Below are 22,670 nucleotides of genomic sequence, written 5' to 3'. Positions count from 1 at the left end.
AACATAACATAATCTGGAGCATCTCAAGTACCATGATCATCATCATAGATACACCACCATTATGACTATCACAGTCATGAACAATACCATGAGCATCATTATACCATAATACCATAGTGGAAAGAGTTCATCTCACACATATACTCTACCTCATCGACTGTAGTCGCTCCTACAACCCACCTGTAGCCTCTCCTACGAGACATATGTAGCCTTCTCTACCGATCATCTCCTTTTAATGCACACAAGGCAAAAGGAAGCACATATCCGCAGATAGAACCAAGATTTACGAGGTACTACAAGTAGACTTATCCTCCACTTTCATGCTCATCAGTCACATACTCAGGTACATCCCAACACTCACTTTCATGCGTCTTCCATCACTCACTCGTTCTTCACTCTCAACCACAAGTCAAAATGACCTTAAACATAACCATTAACCTCAATCTCTTATTATCATCATGCTCCATAGCTCCTCAAGCTTGATTCACGTCCATTATTCCTCAAATTCGCCAATTTTCATCAAAATGCACTGTGATAATCGATTATCTTGATAATATATTATCTTAGTGAAATTTACCCAGAAACATTACGCAGGAAGAGATAATAGATTATCATCCCAGATAATCGATTATTCTCGAAACCACACTAAAAACCAACGCGCAAATAATTGATTATAACTAATGATAATCGATTATTGTCGAATAGAAACACATCATGTACATGATTCAAGCATTCAAACATACATACATCAACCCTACATCACGTGGAAACATAGTTAACACATCATACATGCATTCAAGCATCACATACCCACGTAAACATACTCAAACACATATAATACATCACTTGAATCATCCAGATCCAATCATTGACATATTATACCCCCAATAATAGGATGCAAAAGAGTCTCCGATAAAAGCACAAAATAGGGTTTTCAATAAGCCAAACTAACTAAGCATAATATTTACAAATGAGAAGCAAGAAGATGAAAATTTTCCAAAACAAAGTTGTTGATGCGAGGTTGTTTACTTTCAAACCAGACCTCCGATTGACTATCCAAACGGTCAGAATGAATAACCATATGTTTGGAACCCACTGTTCAAAAATTAGCTCGATCCAACGGTGAACGACTTTACAACAACGAAAACATAACAGTGCAGATTTATGAAATTCTTCAAAACAGAGCTGCTGATGCGAGACTGTTTTCTCCCAAACTAGACCTACGATTGACGATTCGAACGGTCATAATGAAGAACCATACATCTAGAACCCACTTTCCAAAAATCAACCCGATCCAATAGTGAACGACTACACAACGACAAAAATACCAGTGTAAGTTTTATGTTATGCAGGAATGACTTTTTCTCTTCCTTTCTCTCTCACTTGGCTTTTTCCTCTCTTCAAATGACTCTAATGTGCCCTACTAATCTTACTCATCTCCACTAAAACAAAGTGAAACATAATGGTCCACATTATTTGACCTATTCGCCACGTAGGAAGGGAGCCCAATAACCCAACACTTACAACATATATTTGCATGAAACCCCCAAGCATTGTAACTTTGTTCTCCTTTAGCATCAAAAACTTTGTCGGGATAACCCAACAAAACTTATATAATACATTCATAGGGAAAAATCATCACCAATATTACATAAACTCTATATCTATGCCCATTCATACACAAACTCTTACCCAAGAATAAGCACAAATAATCATAATTATATATACATGTATCAAAACAAGAATTATCAATCAAGAACGGATATAACATACAACCATAAACAAACAAAGGTAAGCTTCCCCATACCTTGACCAATTATAAGGCTTTATCTACAACCCTAAAACACCACCAATCTTTCTTTATACTAAGAATTTTCCGTCACTCTCTCTCTTCTCCCAAAACCCCAATTTCCCATCTTCCTTTGTTTTCTCTCTTTGATTTAGAGTTTCTTAGGTTTCTAAGCACAAAATCATCCCTTAATTAATTTCTACACCAATTAAATAAAAATAAAAAACCCTTTTATCCCTAGGCAAAAATATAAAACAAAAATAACATAACAATGTTCTAACAAAATATACAATAAAAAATATTAATTTTCAAACAAAAACCCAAAGTCTCAAAACTACTTTATTACTTTATTTTTTTTCATATATTACAATAAGAGTATTTAGGATAATAGCATACTACAAGAAATAACCATATTCTCTGATCAAAGCTTATTAAGAATTAAAATATATCGTAAGTAATATTCGTTACACAAAGAACTGGTCCAATTTTATAATTTTTTAAAAAAATTAATCAATTTTATAAATTATATTAGAAAAATGTGCATTAAAAAGCATGATGGCTTGTTTAAAATTTATTTAATAATAATAATATAATAGATGGAAAATTCCTCTTGCTAAGAAGTTCTATTCTATTTTCGTAGTTTTTCAATTAATTAGATTTTCAACTTTTAAGGTAAAGAATAAAAATAGTGAAGATAGATGATGTTTCAATCACTCACAATAACGTCATCATGAACATAACAAGTTAAACTAAAATACATTAACAAATTGGTCGGTGCTGGAATTGATTTCCTTAAACAATTTTCGAATCTATGCCTTCTAGATGAAAAATAAATAATTGAAAAACAAAACTTATTTAATAGGATAAAATTATAAGGGAGCATGAATAAAATAGTATAATAATTTCAACCGTAAAAGTAATATGATGTGATAAAAAAAAAGAAAAACATTAATAAAATGCTTAAAAAATAGAGTCAATACATCATTCATTATTCAGGTATTGGAAGAGTTCACTTATAAAATTACACCTAATAGTATACGAAATAAATAAATATTAGTTAAGGTTTGCCTGGTTAAATTGTTTAATTTCAAAACTATTTTTCGCATATATTTTTTCACATTTGTTCAATTAATTTTTTAAAAATTATAATTGCATGTGTAGTATCAGTTATCATGTCTAAATTCACGTATAAATTATTTTTATAAAATTAAATAAATTTTAATTTTTAAATTTTAACACAAAATTAGAATATGTTTCTATGTGAAATTCTACACTTTATTTTTTAAAATTTAAAAGTAAATAAATATAATACTTTTAGGTTAAATAACTTAAGAGTGTTTCTTCCTGCACCTCACCCAGTCTCATCCTACACCTTCTTATATTTTTATTATTCCAACTGTGTCTAGAGAATATTTTGACTGCTTTTGTTTTTAATTGACCCATTCAACATTCAATACTTAAAAGCAATTACCCACCCCCTCTACCGCATTTCACTGAAACCCTACACCCTTTTCTTCTCTTTCTTCCCTGATCTAGCGCGCAGTCCTCCTCCCATCCTCTCCTCGACTTTAGTTTTGCCTTCCCTCCTCCATCACTTTACTTGTTGTTGCGCACAGAACTCTCGTTAGTGGCTGTCGTGGTAGTATCGTGGTGAGTGCCTTGCGGTTGTGGTTCTTCTTAACTTGGGCGTCCAGGTTAGTTGCTCTCTCCTGTTCTTTCATTAAGCTTGTATGAAATTTTTGTGTAGTTTGTATGTGTTGGGATTTGCGGGCTGGATGGGTTACATTTCTGGACTGATGGGACGAAGGTGGATGCCTTAACTGCACTAGTTGAGAGCACGCAGGAGTTAGAGGAGAGGTTGCATAGTTCTCCGCACTTGGAAGTGCGACTACAATTTAAAATGCGATCTAATCGCAGTTGGAAGTGCGGTTCATACCGCGCTGCAGCTCGATGTACGGTCAAGTTTTTCCTTTCTAGGTTTATTGTATTTAATTGTTTTGAATTTGTTTTGCTTTTTATAATTTTTATTAGTTTATTTAAATATTAAATATTTTGCGGTTAATATTTTGTAATTTGTATTTTATTTTTGTATTTCATATTTATTTAAATTTTATTTTTATTATAATTAATTTTTCTTAATTTTGAAATATGAATTATTATTTAATTATTTGTTGTATATTTTTTTTATTCGTTTATTAATTTAAATTTAATTTGTTGTGTTTTTGTGATTTTTTTAAACTTTTTTTATTGAACGGTTAACATTTTTTTAATTTTTAATTTTTAATTTTTATTATATTTGATATTTATTTAAATATTATTTATAATGTAACTAATTTGAAATTTATATTTGTTTGGTATTATGTAATGTTTTTGATATTATTTATTTATTTAAATGATATTTATTATGCGTAAATTTATTTTTTCACTTATTATTTTGTTTATTAATTTATTTTTTAATTTTTAATGTTGTTGTTATAATTTGTAGTTATTTATAAGTATTATTTATTAACTAAATATTATTACTATGTAATTTTTTATTAATTATTATTTGTTTCAATATTTATTATTATGTAATTATATGTTTTTCTTTTTGTATTTGTTTGTTATATAAACCATATATATAATATAATTTATTTTGCATATAATTTGTTAATAGAAATGGATAGAACTAGAGGGGCATCATCTTCTCGTGGTGAGTCTTCATTTTCAGTACATGATGAAAGGAGATGACCTACGACATCTACTCGTAGAAGACGTGTAGAAAAATATCGTGTCAACGCCATTCATGAGCATGAGCATGAGGAGCAGGACGAGTTTATACAACAGGGATAAGATGAGGATGATTATGTTGAGCAAGAGGATGTTCAGCAACAAGATGACTCTAGTGAGGAAGAACATGAAGATGAAGATGGTGGATTCCAAGGAGGTCCACGTGACACCTCCTTACTTACCCATTATACCCAGCACGTTGCATTTGCCATATGGCAAGGTCGGGTTAGTCATCAACCTAAATGTTAATTGTTCATTAATTGTTAATTTATTTTTGTTATATAACTTTTTGTTTTTATGTAGGATTGAAGGGAGATCAAGGTGATCTCCAATGGGAAAAAAATGAAACATTTTGGAATGTACCATGAGGCTATTGAGCCTTATATCTCCATGTCGGGGTTAGGTTCCTTAGTGAACCTATCATACGAGTATGACGATCATGGATTCATTGTTGCCCTTTCGGAGATGTGACACTTGGAGATGAATACTTTCCACCTCCCGGTAGGTGAGATGAGCGTCACATTAAATGACATTCTAAATTTGCTCCACCTACCCATCATGGGTCAATTTTGTGAGGTCGAGGAGTTACAGTATGATGAAGCTCGATCTTATATTATGGAGTTGTCTGGCGTGGACCGCGCCAAAGCTTCAGCTGAGATGAAATAGTCACGCGGTCCAAAAGTTAGGCTAAGCTGGCTTTAGGAGGTCTACTAAGAGTGCATTGAGCAAGAGCTTTGGGAGTGCGATGCTCGGGCCTACTTGTTGCATATGCTTAGATGCACAATTTTTACGAATAAGAGTGACACTCTGATTCGAGTCTCGGACCTCCTTTTCTTCCGAGACTTGAATGCCTTTGGAAGATATGCTTGGGGAGCAGCAATACTGGGACATACTTATGAGCATCTAGGAGATGCTAGCTTCACTAACATCTTGCATTTCGCTTTAACACTTTTCATAATATGGAATGTACAAAACATCTAATACGTCTCAGGAAAGACATTGCTAATGGCATTTATCAAAGCAAGGTCTTTGTTAGTGACAACAATGCGTGGACCGTCCTCTGATGTCAATAATGATCCTTTGAACCTTTCCAATGCCCAAGTGAAATTATTTTGGCGTTCACTTAAAAGCAATGCAAAGGCGGTTGTGAATGTTAAACCATTTGATGTGACTCCAACAATCTCAAGCAACGAAAGACGATATTTGTTCGTCTTGTACGTCGTATCCATTAAGAAGACAATATTAAATGAATTCACCAAGTGCATTGAATTAGGATGTGTCCAAAACAGGTCACTTACCACGTCAGAATCGTCCAAACATCTACTTCTCTGGATGTATTTGTCTCTATATAACAACATCATCAATTGCTACATTTCAGTTCTCGACCCTCTCAAAGATCGTTTGTAAGTGTACCTCGCATTATATATTTGCTTTATTGTGGTCAGGTCATCTTCATTATTTTCTTTGAGAGTTAAAAGAATATTTGACGACTTTACTCGACTATTAGTCATGTCCACAAGAATTGACAGTTCAGCAACATTTAACCTTCCCTTGAAAGAATGACCAACCAAAGTCTTTGCTAATTCATGTTTGTGATAGCCGCACATAACACACAACCGTGTCCTTTAGGTTTACTCCTCAACCTAAACGGACACTCACATTTTCTTGTGCCAAATACACTAGGCTGAACATCTGGCTTATACTTCCTATACTTCCCACTCCTTTCACAACCTAAATAAATGTTTTTCTTTTAGTTTCACCAGTTGTTGTGTCAGATCTTATAATGACGATAACAAATCCAAGGTCAAATGCAATCTTTCGAACCCATTCAATTAAATTGGCACATGATGTGAAGATTTGATTAGTGAAAAACTTATTTGTGTAATCACCCTCACCGACTTCATTTAGAAAAGAAGAAAATTCCGACATAAAATCAGAATTTATTTGACAATCGAGAAATGAATAGTTATCCATCTTATATAATTAAATACGACCTACAATAAATATTACAATATTAAAATTTAACAAATAACAAATAAAAAATAAAAAATTAATAAAAACTTTTAAAATGAAAAAAATTACCAAATATAAACATCTTATAAATTAAATCAAAATTATAAAAAATTAATACATAAAAAAAATGTAAACAATAAATAAAAAATAACAAAAAATATTCTAAACTAAATACTAAATAAAAAAATTAAACTTATTTTAAATTAAATATAACTTCAAATCATTAAGTTGTATAAAACATTGAAAAATTAAAACAAAGAAAAAAATTTCATAACAAAATATTAACTATTACTTAAAAAAACACTTAAATTATTAACTACAACATCAAAAATAAAATAAAATATTTTAAATTAAATTAAAAGTTTAAAAATTAACACACATAAAAATGTACATAATAAATACAATATAACATTAAATATTATAAACTAAATACTAAATAAAAAAATTAAACTAAATAAAAATTCATTAGCACGTATAACAAAATCAAAGTTATACGTGTTAACATATAGTTTATATTAACATGTAGTTTAAACTCTCACAAGCTTACTTATATCAAGTTACAAACTTATGCAGTTAAGAAGATGAGTAACCAAAAAACATACATATACATTAACACTTAAAATAACTTTAGTAAGTTAAAAATCTAACAAATTTTTGTAAATGAATTTTTGTTTCTAACGCTACTTAAAAAAAAGTAGTTGAACATTGTCTTGCTTAGTTGCTTCAAATTTACCAGTAAGAAATAGAATCAAAATGAGTAACCCTGTGGAAATGTATTTGTAATATCTAATCCAACATGACTACAACATGCCATCTAAACATTAAAGCCATATGAATAGGTATGTCAACACTCAAGGTTCACAAAGGAGGTATGCAATAGACATTAGGTAAAGGAGTCTTGGATATGAAGCCAAGATAAAAAATGGTAAAAGAATAGTTACGCTTAAGTGTCTGTTTTGAAACTTATTGCTCTCAACTTATTGCTAATCTAACATACGCATGCTTTTACATCTTGGCATTCGAATGTTCAAAACCTCTGTTTAACACCAATCAAATTGGTTGCCAAACACATTATAAGCCATAAGAGTACATTCATTCTATGACAATAACACTGGCAGCATAAACGAACAAGAAAGATGAGACGTCAAGATTCAGAATGTGATGTGCAAATAAAGGGGGAGATTGAAATAATCTTTGGAGCTTTTGAGAACATAACATGATCATAACCAAGCATGTCAAATGTGTAGGCCTGGGTTAAATATGAAGTTTGCACAGTGCAACCGTAGTTGGAAGTGTGACCCCCCTAAACCGAAGTTCGAAGTGCAGTTGGGGGTAGCCGAAATTCGAAGTTCGGCTATATACAACCGGCGTTCGAACAACGACACTCTTAACCGCAACTCCAAGGTCGGTTAAGGGTGTTTACTTGAAATATTAAACTAACCTCGATGAAATCTCTGTCACCACCTTCTTCCTCCTCCAATATCCACAACATCACCACCACGGATCACAACCACCACTATATAACCTCACAACTCTCAACTCAGAAAACAATTTAACACTAAAAGTGAAGAAAATACTACTATGATGAAAGTGAAAAAATGAGAAGGGGAAAGGGGGTACATATAGTACAACCAGAGGAGATTTAGAGTTTATACAATCAGAAGAGATTTATGGTTGTTGGTCGTTAGGAGGACTATTGGTTGTTAAGGAATCATTAACTCATCATTAATTTTTTTTTTTACTTTAATAAATGAAGGACAAATGTGTAAAATGGAAGATGCAGGGTGAAATAGGTGAGGTGCAGGGAGCATCACTTATAACTTAATTTCTTTTAATATGTCATGTTAAAAAAAAAGTTAACTTATTTAACTTGAAAGAACTTAAAGTTTAAAAATTAAAATATATTAAAATGTTACATAAAAACAGATTTTATATTGAGTGAAAAGCTTAAAAATATAAAAATATATTTAAATAATTTTTTTTTATAAATGCATGATTTTTAACAAGTAGAAAATAAAAAATATATGGATCTTTTTTAACCTTAATAACTTTATGTGTATTAAGGAGATATTTTGATAACCTCATATTTTTTTTCAAACATTCTTCAATTCTTTTTATTAATTTTTATCGGTTCAAACATCTATAATATAATATAATATATATATATATATATATATATATCATGTTTTAAATTCAAAATAAATTATTTTTTAAGGAATTTATATACATAATTAAAATGTCTTCTGACTTACCATCTCATCTCCTCTCACGACATGATCATATATATATATATATATATATATATATATATATATATATATATATATATATATATATATTAAAACTTAAAAAAAAATTGACAGATATTACATGTAGGGTGATGTTTATATGTATGAGTATGTTCATGATTTTTGTTTCTTTCTCTTCATTATCATTAGAAGAAAAAAATGAAGAGGAGCCTGAGCCTTAGATAGTCTAAAAAGGGAAGATCATATATCGATTTACATTATTCCCAATGTTAAACCCTTTAGTTACACTTCCATTTTTTGTTCTAAAGGAAATTAGGAATTGCTATATAGAGAAAGTGTTTATTTTTCATTAATTATTGATATGTTTTTCATAATCTAACAAAAAGAACATATTTCACTGACTTAATCCAGCTTAATAAAGTATGATGATTTAAATGATCCTAATAGTGCATATTTTTAGTTTAAGTATTATACGGTATGATCGTCTAGTCAACACATGACCAGACGGTCCAAACAGCCTACCACTTGTAAACATAACCATAGTAATTATCTCGAGACCGAACGATTGCAATATGTAGGTTGAACAATCACCCTTCAAGATGATTATACCTAATTCTGATTAACTTATGACAAAACACGATTATTACCAATTGGGCCATGATTAAGTTGTCAGTAATTCGAAGCTCATTCTCAAATCTATAAATATAGGTTTGAGGTATAAAGGTAGGTGATGACATTTTATATTGACATATCTTTACTGACTTTGGCATCGGAGTACCTTCTGCAGGTAACCTCCTAACTTGACCGAACGAGATTTCGAGACAAAAGGTGACAAAGACAAACACTTAAACATTCAGGACTGAGTGAACAGATAACCTCAACCTCACTACCGAAATAAGTATATTGTAGTTTTATTTGCAAATGTAAGAACCTAGAAAATAGAGTATTAGAGTTCATAAGTATTTTAAAACAATGAGACTGAGTATTATAGTTTTAAAATAATTGAATAATATAAATAGAATTTCTTAAACTCGTCTTATTACTTAAAACACAAACCATTTCTCGAAAACTCCTTCCTTGAGTTTTTCTACCTTCTCTCTAAGAAATCTAACTTCTTAATAATTTGTTTGACGATCAGGAAATGCCAAGTAGATCACAACAGAGTAACCTTCATTTCTATTCGATAAATTTCTGGTTTAGAGCAAGTAAGTTTCTATCCCTTTTTTCTTTTTTGTTTTCTGTCCATAATCATGCTTAGAAACCCCTTTGCATGTGTCATTGATCTTTTATTTCTGGTTCTTTATTAATATGAGGTCCTAAGGACTCACTTCGATCACAATTTGGTGATTTGTAAGCGTTCCTAGAGATCCTTAGATTTAAGCAACTGTTTGGCGTTCTTAAAGTTGTAGTTGTTCTCTTTGAGCTAAGAGAAGCTAGTTCTTTTTTTTTTAAAAATTATAAAGTATAAATTGATAATATTTAGGGTGTGTAGTTTGTAGATCTGAATGTTATACTTGAAATGTTAGTTACTGTGAAATGTTGTTGAATGAGTGAATTGAATCACATGATGATTATTCATGCTAAATGATTTTGTGTTAAATTCCAATTATATGATGAATGATGTTGTTGAGATGTCTTGGTTGTGTTTAATATGGTTAAAAGTGGAGGAGAATGGAACTAAGTAGAATAATAGGTGTTTTTGGTCAATATAGGGGGTTTTGGTATGTGAATTTTTGAGCTAACGGTTAAATAGAGTAAATTTAATTTTAGAGTCTGTTTAAATGTGAATTTTGACTTGTTAGATTTGTTAATTAGTTGAAATTAGTTTTAGAAAGAGGTAATAGTACTTTGGTGGTGTTTTTGGTTGATTTTTGGTTGGTTTTCAAATTCATTTTGGGGGTTTGGACTAGTGAGATTTTGAATTATAATTTATGTGTCAAAATGGTAATTTTAGAGGGGGTTGGTAAGGCATTTCTGACTTGTTAGATTTTCTAAGTTACTTAAAAATGAGCTAGAACTTGTAGAATTCAATTTTGGTCTCAAATGGAAGATTTTAAATGTTTAAGTGAAATCTTGTGGTTAAATAGTTGATAACTAGTTTAAGTTGGGTTTAACACTTTTGTTCAAGTCTATAATAGTTTATAATTCAATCTATGAGTGTTATAAGTTAGTAAAAATTATTAGAATAGGTCATGGGTGTTTTAGGAGTGCCAATTATGTAATTTTGGTGTTGCAAAATTATGCAATGAGGTTGAGCGAGCAAAATGAGCTCGTTGGGCGAGTTTAGAGGAGTCCTTATAGTGAGTTCTAGAGGTTGAGCGAGCCAACTCACTTAGCTTGGGGAGCTTGCTATTTTGGAGCTAGCTGGGCGAGTATTTGAGGTTTTTGGTAGAGAGTTGCAGAGGCTAAGTGAGCCAACTCACTTAGCTTAGGAGGCCTACTGTTTTGCCTCTCGCTAGGCGAGCAAAGGCTATCTATTAGGTGAGTGAGTCTGAGTTCTTGGGTGTTTTTGAATCCTTTCTTCTATGTGCCTGTTTCAAAAGTTATAATGGATTATTGTATGATATGTGGTAAGGTTTGGAACATATGTTTGAATGGAATGAGGTGTGTAATAGTCCTAAGGAGGATTCTTAATGGTTGTATCAAAGTATTGTTGGTATGAATGCAGGGAGCTCAGTTTTCGGGGTTATCCTGACACTCTAACGATCATTCATTCTCAAGTAGAGAGGATTGATACATGTGGTGAAAGTAGCAGGAGGTCTTAGTCTAGGTGCTTCCAATATGGCCTAAGACGTAGTACAAAATAACATTGTGAGTGTGGTAGGGTGAAACCCATTGACAATGGCTTTGTAGAGCAGTAGAGGCCACAACAAGTGCATCATCCCTCATAGCTCGACATTCATACTAAATCCGGATAGTCTAGTCTAGGTTTTGACATGATTAAGACGCTTAAATTTCTTTATGTAAAATATGTCTCATGTATGAAATGTTAATATTTGTTTTGTATCATAGTACCCTTCTGTTTGTGTCTTGTTGGTTTGTTCTTTTGCATTGTTGTATGTGCTATGATCATTTGATGGATGTGAGTAGAGGGAGATGATTTGACTGTGGAGCAAGCGTTAGGTGGTGACGACTCAGAAGCATAGTAGTTTTAGTAGTTATATCTTGGCTTAATACAACTGTTGATCCCAATTTTTGTCAGCTTTGTTCGAAATGGTCCTAATTTTTTTAAAATGTTCAATGTAGTCCTAAAGATCGTAGTTTGTGTTCAATTTAGTCCTTTTTTGCAAACACCGTTTAAATCATTAACGACCAAATGTCCAGTTGTGCAATCAGTGAATGACATGTCATTTAACCGTTGACGTAAACAATTTAAGGCGTAGTGAGGTGGATGTGGCCAATGAGGCATTGCCACGTGTCAGCCCCTTCCTCACCCAAAATTAGGGTTTTAGATTGGGGAAAGGGATCTCATGCGCCTATTCTATCTTCTTCCTTGCGGCGCAAATTAGGGATGTATTTATAGGTATGTGAAGAAGCTAGGTGGTGTTGTGGCTGGCGAGATGGTGGAGAGGTTGATGACGGTGATCCTTGTGGCTGCACATGGTGTCGCGACATGGTTGAGATTGAACAGAGAAGATGTGCGATGATTAGAGGCGCGATGTTAATGCTTCTCGCGTGGTCGTAATTATGTGTGCAGGTTTTAAATTGGTTTTGCGAAGGAGATTGTGACTCTTCAATTTTAGGGTTCGATGGTGGTGGCGACACTAAGGTCTTGCGGTGTTGATGGCGGCGGCGACCTGAGGCAGTGGTGGCAAGGTAGGCGCTGCTTGTGCTGCAAAGAAGAAGTGACTTGTCGTTGTTGTTGCTGGGTCGCGTTTCTGGGTTCCTCTTGTGCAGGTGTGTGTTGATGGTGGTGAGGTAGTGTCGCGACGACACTCGCAATGAAGGGAGAGTGGTTGCGCTTTGGGCTTCACGGCGGCGGGTCGGGTTTGATGGTGGTGAGGTGTTGTCCACATCAACAGTTAAATGACATGTCATTCACTAATTGTACAGCTGGATATTTGGCCATTAACTATTTAAACGGCGTTTGCAAAAAGGAATAAATTGAACACAAATTACGATATTTAGGACTACATTGAACATTTTAAAAAATTAGGACCATTTCGAACAAAGTTGACAAAATTTGGGAGCATCAGTGGTATTAAGCCTTATATCTTTAGTAGTTATGTTTTCCTTTGGTTGTTTAAATAACCATTCGTGTTCATAGTTTTGAGCCTAGTGTTATGTATATAAAGTTGTATTTATGGTTATGTTAGATGAATGTAATGAAGCTTTATAATTCCTCATCTCTTTAATTGTTCTATTTTATTAATGATGTGATTGTTCTTTTGTGGTTTTAATACTATATAATTGTGATGTTACAACAAAAATAAGATATTCATTGTCAATTTCATTTCTTTACCAACATATTATGTTATATTCCTAACTATTTAAATTTCACTCACACAAACATTACAATTTCTCAATTTCCATCATTTTCAATAATTTGATTTCATTCCCATAAGGCTAACTCTTGTTGATTATAAACATTAATAACATACAAAACATATAATAAAACTCAAATAAAAAAAATCATCATCGCTCATATTATTTTTATCAAAGCTCAAAATGCTATGAATAATGTCCAACAAACATTCCTTGCACAAAACTAAAACCATTGTGATCAAATTATATATAAAGAAGGATTCATATGTTGTAATTAACGTGCCATAATTTTAAAAAGTAAAATTACTTGAAGTTAAATTCCAATAGTTTTTAGTACAAAAAGTTTGAACCTTTTCACAAAATCATGATCATTAAACTAAATATATCCCTACATTATCAAATTATCATTTAATTTCTCCTTCTTAAATCTCACATAGATACAAATATTTCAAAGTATAGAAACTCAAATTTGAACAATTAAAAAACGCATACAAGTAAAAAGAAATCTATAAACATAATTCTTAGTGGAAAGACATTTTTACTCCAAATTAGCATTACTATGACAAACTCACGTCTTAAAATAAATTGTTAAATATGTTTTTAGTCTCTAAATTTTAACATATACTTAGAATTTGTTTTTGTCTCGAACTTTGATACATTTTTGTCCCTAAACTTTAAAAATAAATTTATATAGTCATTTTAAACTTTTTTGACATATCAAATGTGTTTTTTAGATGACATTGAAGCAAAAACGTGTTAAACGATGTAAATAACTCAAATCTTAGCATGAAACACATTTGACATGTAAAAAAATTTAACGTAATTAGGTTAGAAAGACTATATCAATTCATTTTTAAAGTTTATCAAACTTTTAGCCAAACAAATTTCAATTTCGTGTAGTTCAAAGAATAAAAATATATTTACCCCTTAAATAAATTAAAAACTAACTCAAAAATATTAAAATACAATAAAAAAATTAATGTAGAAAGTGTTGTACGTTAGAGCAAAACAATTATTGCAAAAGAATGCAATTTACTGTAAAACAACGTTGTGCAACGTTCATTTGTTTCAACGTTAATTTTTGCCAACGTTCAAATTATTTTTCAATATTAAATTTACAAACACTAATTTTTCAACGTTAAAATCATTGATTGGTTTTAATTTCTTTAATTTCTTTTATTTTTATTTTACTCTATAAATAGAGAGTTCTTCCCCTATTCCAGAACACATCAAATTCAGTCTTTCTCATTCTCCTCTTTACTGAGTTCCATTCTTTAGCTCTTTTTCTCTTCTAAAATTATTCTGGGTTATTTTATACTCTTTTTAGAGATCATTAGTAGTTATGAGATCCTCAGAAATATTCTGGGAAGTTCCTTATGTATCGTGGGAGCTTGCGCAATACACCGCGGATAAGTCCTTAAGGACAGTGAAACTACACGCCTCAAGAAATACTGTTTTGTCAGCTTTTTACAACAGAAAGATGATGGCGATTTAGAAGTTACTTTTATTTAAAGTTAAATATAAAATTATCGTAGAAAGATGGTGATGCTTTAAAAGTTACTTTTAAACTAAATTGCATAGTTTAAAGGTTAGTGAGATGTCTCCACCTGTTGATGATAATGATAATAGTAATACCATGAATGAGGATTTGAGTAGAAGTAAAAGACATAGAAAGGAAACTTCCTTTGGATATGACTTTTATACTTGTTGATAATGATCCAATAAGCTTTATAGAAGCTACTAGTGCTCCTGATGTAAAACAGTGGGATAAGGCCATTAGAATTGAAATTGAATCAATTCAGAAAAACAATACTTGGACTTTAGTAGATTTGCCTAAAGGAGCAAAACCCATTGGTTGTAAGTGGATCTTTATGAAAAAATATCACCCTAATGGATCCATAGAGAAATATTAGGCAAGATTAGTAGCAAAAGTCTTTACTCAAAAACCTAACATAGATTATTTGATACTTTTGCTCCTATGACTAGGATTTCCTTTATCCAAGTGTTGTTAGCTCTAGCAGTTATCTATAAACTAGTGATACATCAGATGGATGTTAAAACAACCTTTTTGAATGGTGATTTAGAGGAGGCAATTTATATGACTCAACCTGAAGGGCGTGTTGTACCTGGTCAAGAGGATAAAGTATGTAAACTCTTAAAATCCTTGTATGGGTTGAAACAAGTACCAAAACAATGGCATGAAAAACTTGATAATGTGTTGCTTTGTGATGGTTTTTCACCTAATGATGCTGATAAATGTGTGTACTCTAAGTTTGAAAATGGTGATTGAGTCATTATATGCTTGTATGTGGATGACATGTTAATCTTTGGTACATGCAATGAGATTGTCACTATAACTAAATTATTTCCAGGATCAAAATTTGAGATGAAAGACATGGGTAAAGCCAATGTGATTTTAGGTGTTAGAATCATAAGGAAGGGAGATAGTATATTACAATCTCAAGAACAATATATTGAGAAACTTCTTAAGAAGTTTGGGTTTTATGACCTAAAACCAGTGATTACCCCTTATGATGCTAATTCTAAATTAATGAAAAATAGAGGAGAATCATTATAAGAACCGAGAATTTTAAAGATTTTGGAGTGGACAAGTTGATAACGGTTGAAAATACCGTTATCTGTGATTCAATTTTGATATTAAATCAACCCTTTGTTACTTAGAAGCTTGCTTGAACTAATGTTTTTAGTATAGTTTTGTGAATAAGAGAGTAAAGGGTATACTTGATGATTTTATCACTAAATTTCCTTGATTTTGTAGGTTATTGGAATGATTTAAAAGAAGAGCAAAAGTATCAAGGAGTTGGAATTCAAGAGGGACAGTCAAAGCATAAAAAAAGGAGCACAAGAGTGCAGGGCGCCTCGGTGCCTGAGCGCCAGTTTGCGTAGTGCAGGGCGCCTGAGCGCCAGCTTTCTCACGTGCCACACCTGGGCACCCCACTTAGGGCGCCGAGCGCCAGCGAAGTGGGCTTGGACCCGGTTTTTGTTATTTTTATGTTCTATTTAAGGACTTGGACATCCAAGGGATTGTATCTTTTGATGGCTTGCGCACAGAAACACAGTTTTCACCCCTTAGGGGTAGACTTGGGGATGTGACAGCTAGGGATGATAATGGTTCGGGTCGGGCACGGATAGTATGATACCCGAACCCGACCCGCATGCAAAAAGCGTACTCGTTACCCGCCCCGCTACCTGTTGGATACCCGCATAAAAAAAATCCGCGGATCTTTTATTTTGATAACTTTTCTCAAATAAGTTCCTCATTCTCTTTTTGTCTCAATTGGGTCAACTTGTGAAAAATTGAAACAATTAAATCATTGTCGTTAGTTCCGTACTAACACGGTTAAGGAGGGTATCACATGTCAATTCATGATTTTTTTAAATTTTTTAAATATTTTTTGAATTATTTATATTTATATTTTTTTATTTTTTAATTTGTTTTTTTAAAAATAAATTTTTTTACCATGCATCAAGCTGACATGTAATATTATTACATTTGTCTATGTTTGATGTGTTTGTCTCAGTTTAGTCTCTATATTATTAAAATTTTGGTTTAATAGGTTCGGAGGTCCTTATATTTGTGGGTTCGTTTCAATTGGGTCCTCCAATTTTGAAAGTGATCAATTTGGTCCCTAATTTAACAAAATTGAGTCAATAATACCCTTTCCGTTAAATATAATGGACGACGTTAACTTTTTAAACATGTGGCATGTTGAGGCATCCTTTTATTTGCAGGTGGCACAGTTTTATTTGAAGGATGCTTCAACATACCACATGTTTAAAAAGTTAATGACGTCCATTGCATTTAACAGAAAGGGTATTATTGACTCAATTTTGTTAAATTAGGGACCAAATTGATCACTTTCAAAATTGGAGGACCCAATTGAAACGAACCCACAAATATAGGGACCTCCGAACCTATTAAACCTAAAATTTTTATTGAAACAAAAGAAAATGTATGCATAAAAATTATTATTTCATTAGTTTTTATAATTTTATAATGCATTATAAAATTTATTGTAATTTTCCATAAAAAAACAATAACAATATATTAAAAATACTATAATAATTGCAATTTTTATTGATTATTATAATTCTACAATAAATTCTTTTAATCTTTATGAGTAACTTGTTTAGATGAAAAAAACAAAAATTCAGGTTAATAAATATCAAAATAAAAAAGGCAAAAAATGTTTTAAAAATAAAATTGAAAATCAGTTAGAAGAATCTAATCACCATTATTAGTTTAAATACATGTTCGTTGACTCTTTTATGATAAAAAAATATATTAATATTATAAAAATAATTATATATAATTTTTAATATTTGCATGTAATTTTTTTATTATATTTTTTTTAAATGTCAAATTGGTAAAAAACAGTTAATTTTCTAAAAAATTACTTTAAATGAACCTGACAAAATTGTAAAAAATGTATATATAAAAAAGGAAAATTTTCTTGATATAAATATAATAGTATAGATAAATAATGAATAAAAGGTAATTGATAAATTTTTAAAATAATATATTATCCAAAAATTAACACGATAAATAAAAAAATATTTTTTAGTATGTTAATTCCTTTAATATTTTAAAATTAGGTTTAATTATGCATCGAATGCCTATAGTTTTCCAAACTTGATATACTAAAATATACCTTATGTTAATTTAATTTATATACAATATCAATTTTGTATACTAGAAAATTAACTGTTATTTTCTAGTATGTTATTTTCTAGTATGTTAATTCCTTATATATATATATATATTATTTTACCTTCTTACTTTCCATTCTATAATTTATAAAAATTACAAATATGTTTTTCTGAGTTTATATATAATTTTTGTATAATTATAAGAATCAAATAGATAATTAATAAAAACACATACATTATTTTTATTACCCATGTATTGCAATTGCAAATAGTTTTCAATTAATTTACTTGTGTGATTTGTAAGTGAAATAGGGAACTATAAGGGCCAAGACACACTTGCATACCCTTACCTATTGCGTGCCTGCGTTCTGCGATTGAGTAGCGGCTTTCTCTGCCGCGCTTCTCTTTCTTTTGCTTATTCGCTTCTCAAATCTCAATACTCTTTGCCAAACATCTCTTTTAGGTTTCGCGTTTCACGTTCCAGAGGCTTCACCTTTTACCATTCTCAAATTCGCGAAACCCTAAAACCCTAATCGAAGATGAGGCCGATTTTGATGAAGGGCCACGAGAGGCCACTCACGTTCCTCAAGTACAACAGGGACGGCGATCTCCTCTTCTCCTGCGCCAAGGACCACAACCCTACGGTCTGGTTCGCCGACAACGGCGAACGCCTCGGCACTTACCGCGGCCACAACGGTGCCGTTTGGTGCTGCGACGTCTCAAGCAAGTTCCCTATAACTTTATCTTTCAGTTCAGCTTTTCAATACTGTTCCTCACACTGATTGTTAGTGGTGCAGGAGATTCTGGTCGACTCATAACGGGGAGTGCGGATCAGACCGCGAAGCTATGGAACGTGCAGACTGGTCAGCAGTTGTTCACCTTCAATTTTGATTCTCCGGCCCGGTCTGTCGATTTTTCTGTCGGGGATAAGCTCGCTGTCATTACCACTGATCCTTTTATGGAATTGCCCTCTGCAATCCATGTCAAGCGCATTGCAAAAGATCCCTCCGAACGTAACGTTTTTTCCCCTTGCTGATATACTGTCTGTTTTGATAGATTTATTGAGAAACTCGTGTAGAAGAAGAAAATAAAGAAACCATGCTCATATGTAAACATTTTTTTCATGCGCACTTTTAGAAAAAAGAGAATGACAAGAAAATGAAGTAAATTTCTTCTTAAGCCAATGCATTCCTTAAAATTAGATTTTAGAGAAGTTATCCGAAAACTGTTATAAATTAGTTTATCCATAAACTAAGTATTATAGAGAAGTTTATTTCATTTTCCCTTCTTAGGTTTGTTTTTCCAAGATGTGCTTACGGAAAAAAAAATGTTTTTACAGGTCTTTTGGGTTTGTTTGGACGAATTTCTTCAAAAGGATTTATAGAAGTGAAAATCAAGAAGAAAATAAAATGAGTTGATCAACTTGTGCACAAGTTAACAAAATACAAAAATTAAACAAACTATATGAACGAGTTTTACGAATTAGCTTACGTATAAACTGCTTTTTTCTTTTCTGCAAATCTTTATGAGGAAGTTTGTCCAAACATACCCTAAATAGATTATGTATTATTTGACATCATCCTTTTTAAGAGTTGTGTGAGAAAATTTCTATGAATTGGTTTATACACACTTTAATTTTAACCTGTGGAAAAATTTACTTTTGTCCAGCTTCTTATTTTTCACATGTAAGTGTGTGTTTAGAATTTAACCAATGGAGACTTTAGTTTCTTTGGTCTCAGCTACTATATCTATTGCCTGTGCTAATTCTAATGCTTGTTTTTCTCAGAGACTGGGGAGTCTGTGCTTCTCATTAAGGGTCCTCAGGGACGAATAAATAGAGCTCTTTGGGGACCACTCAACAGAACCATCATTAGTGCTGGTGAAGATGCTGTTATTCGAATTTGGGATTCTGAGGTGACTTCACTTCCATTTTACCGGACCCTCTTCTTTCCTCTACAGTTTGTTAACATTGTTACATCATTTCTCTCATTTATTTGCAGACGGGAAAATTGCTTAAGGAGTCAGACAAGGAATCTGGCCATAAAAAGACAGTGACATCACTTGTCAAGTCTGCGGATGGTTCACACTTCCTTACAGGCTCTCTGGACAAGTCTGCTAGGGTATCAACTTTTTTGTTTCCGTGATTTCTTTTTCCTGTTGATTCTCATGTTTTTGTTTTCTTTGAGAGTTTATTTTATTTTCACCTAACCATTTTTTGTTTGTTTAAATTGTTAACTAGCTTTGGGATACTAGAACATTGACTCTTATCAAGACCTATGTCACAGAACGGCCAGTCAATGCAGTTGCAATGTCGCCACTTCTTGATCATGTATGTATATGTGTATTGTAAATAAGTTAACCTTGTGTTGTGATATTCTTTTCATTTATCAATGCGAGTAAATGATTATCTGCTTTATTAGATTGAAGTCTTTATCCGTGAAATCAGTGTCCTATCTTTTTTGGAACTTGGTTGAATTTATTTTCATTACCTTGCTTACTTGGTAGAGATTTATTCCTCAATCCACATAAGGCTGATTCTTGCATATTACCATTGGTATCTAATTTATGGACTAAATGTTATTCCAATATATTTCATCATTGCTATCACCTTATCTACGTCTTCTATTTAGCTTCCTCCTGTTATTTATTTGGTCTTATGGTTTTCTTATGATTTTCTGAATTCCATGCCCTATGTAGGTGGTACTTGGAGGTGGTCAGGACGCATCAGCTGTTACAACCACTGATCATCGTGCTGGAAAATTTGAAGCCAAATTCTATGACAAGGTAAGTGTTTTTCTTTCTTCGTGTACTATATTTAGTTCTCTAACAATATAGAATTTCTTCTCATTTTTCTTTTTTATTTAATATTTGTATTTTCATTTGATTAGATTCTTCAAGAAGAAATTGGGGGCGTGAAAGGGCATTTTGGACCAATTAATGCATTGGCTTTTAACCCTGATGGAAAAAGGTATATCCAGTGTCCTTCAACTCCCTCTTGCATTGCATCATGACTTACTTTCATTCTTTAGACCTACCGTTTGTTGTTTTGTTAGAGAAACTGACAACCATGATTATGTTAAACTACTTGGTGAAATGGATATGAACTCTCTTCATCAAATTACTGTTTAAAATCTCAGTATCTGGTGTTTACCATGCGCTTAATTGTCGAATGTATGGTTTAAAAATAAACGCTTCTCTGTTCCTCTATGGGGGATCCACTCCATTGATCAATCAAAGCCCCATATTGTGTAATTGTTCATAACCGTATAAAGTATCAATTTGAACACTTGGTTATGCACATGAATATTTTTATATGAAATATAGCCTTGAATGAAGATGCCTAAACTTCCGACAGTAGTTATAGTGATTTCATTAGATGTACGAAGAATACACAATCTGATATCATTAGATGTAGGAAGAGCGCATAATCTGATATTGTTAGATGTTGGAGTAATATATAGTCTTAGATGTAGGAAGAATGCATAATATGGTGATCACATGAAGTGGTTCTGATTTTGTGATTGATCATGAACTGATGAAATACTTATATTCAGTTGTCTCTTGCCTAGTAATATCACTATTTGCCCTTACAATTAGAAGGAACTTTTAAATTTATGCTACACTATGTATTTGTTTTCTGTATTATTCAACTGTAATTGTCATAAAATGAGTTTGAAGACACACCTTTTTGCATTCCATAATTAGCTTTCTAGGGATTGAACAATGTTGTAAGTTAGCACATTTGTTGTGATTGTATTGTAATTTCAAATCATATGTTGCAAATGCTGCTCTCCGCTTATTCTTGGTTGTCATCTTTCTTCAATTATCATTATGTCTCAGAATATCTAATATTTATGACTCAACATTGCACTTTAGTGTTACTCCTTTCTGAATGGCTGTTTGGCTTTTTCGTTTACTGCTCTTAGTAAATACAAACTTTTCTTTTGTAGTTTTTCAAGTGGAGGTGAAGATGGTTATGTACGGTTGCATCACTTCGACTCAGATTATTTCAACATCAAAATATAGTGCTGGATGATCCGTGGTTAATATTAGATGTGGTTCCTAGAAGTTAGCTTTTAGTTTCTTTCAACTAATGAAATGCCGATATGATTATATGTTGGTAATATGGAGGGATTTATGAATTAAATTATGCCTTTTTCTTTTATGCTGTATTAACTTAAACACTATCAATTTTGGTTTGAGGGGAATTCATACTGAAGGAGTTTTTCTTTGAACGTCATGATTTTGACAATATTTTAAGTTTGGCAACTATTTGGGAGTATAGTTGTCAAATGGGTCAACCCCACTCGGTTGGATGAGCCACATGATAAATTTGTGTTGGTCTGGTTAGATTCATATTCTGAATAGACTAACTTTTTTTGGTCTCGTCAGTTCCTATTTGACTTTAAGTTATATTAATGAAATAAATTTGAATTTTAGATATAATGATTTGTTATGTATTATAGTACGCGTATATGTTTTAATAAAATATTTTTTAGTACTTTTGTTTATTATTTTATAAAACAGGCCGGTGGATAAGTTTGACTTAAGTCTATTAAAGTTGCAGGTTGCAGACTAATCAAGTCGGTAAAAGATGGCCTGGTCAAGTGTTTTGGTTTGGTTTGGTCTTATTTTACGAATATCTTGGACTAGATTTGGCCAGGTTTATTTTGAGATCTCTAAGATGGAGTGGT

General features: G+C 32.0%; 1 protein-coding gene across 1 annotated transcript; it reads left to right on the top strand.

Annotated features, from left to right (window-relative positions):
• Positions 1–18,308: 18,308 nt before the first annotated feature.
• LOC108336135 (eukaryotic translation initiation factor 3 subunit I) lies at positions 18,309–22,211 on the top strand. Its single transcript, XM_017572487.2, has 8 exons — positions 18,309–18,699; positions 18,774–18,989; positions 19,763–19,890; positions 19,977–20,096; positions 20,216–20,305; positions 20,674–20,760; positions 20,865–20,944; positions 21,927–22,211. Exons 1-8 carry the CDS (start codon positions 18,516–18,518, stop codon positions 22,000–22,002), a joined length of 981 nt encoding a protein of 326 aa, XP_017427976.1. The 5' UTR covers positions 18,309–18,515; the 3' UTR covers positions 22,003–22,211.
• The last annotated feature ends 459 nt before the right edge of the window (positions 22,212–22,670 follow it).

Source organism: Vigna angularis, chromosome 10 (genome assembly GCF_016808095.1).
Source record: "Vigna angularis cultivar LongXiaoDou No.4 chromosome 10, ASM1680809v1, whole genome shotgun sequence".
NCBI classification, from domain to species: domain Eukaryota; kingdom Viridiplantae; phylum Streptophyta; class Magnoliopsida; order Fabales; family Fabaceae; genus Vigna; species Vigna angularis.
Note: the sequence above shows the minus strand (reverse complement) of the source record. Positions and strands in the feature narration are given on the sequence as shown.

Coding starts and splice junctions, on each gene's coding strand:
- LOC108336135 (XM_017572487.2), top strand. CDS start 18,516: ATGAGGCCGATTTTGATGAAGGGCCACGAGAGGCCACTCACGTTCCTC. Junction 19,891..19,976: donor TTCGAATTTGGGATTCTGAG/GTGACTTCACTT, acceptor ATTTATTTGCAG/ACGGGAAAATTGCTTAAGGA. Junction 20,306..20,673: donor TGTCGCCACTTCTTGATCAT/GTATGTATATGT, acceptor TGCCCTATGTAG/GTGGTACTTGGAGGTGGTCA.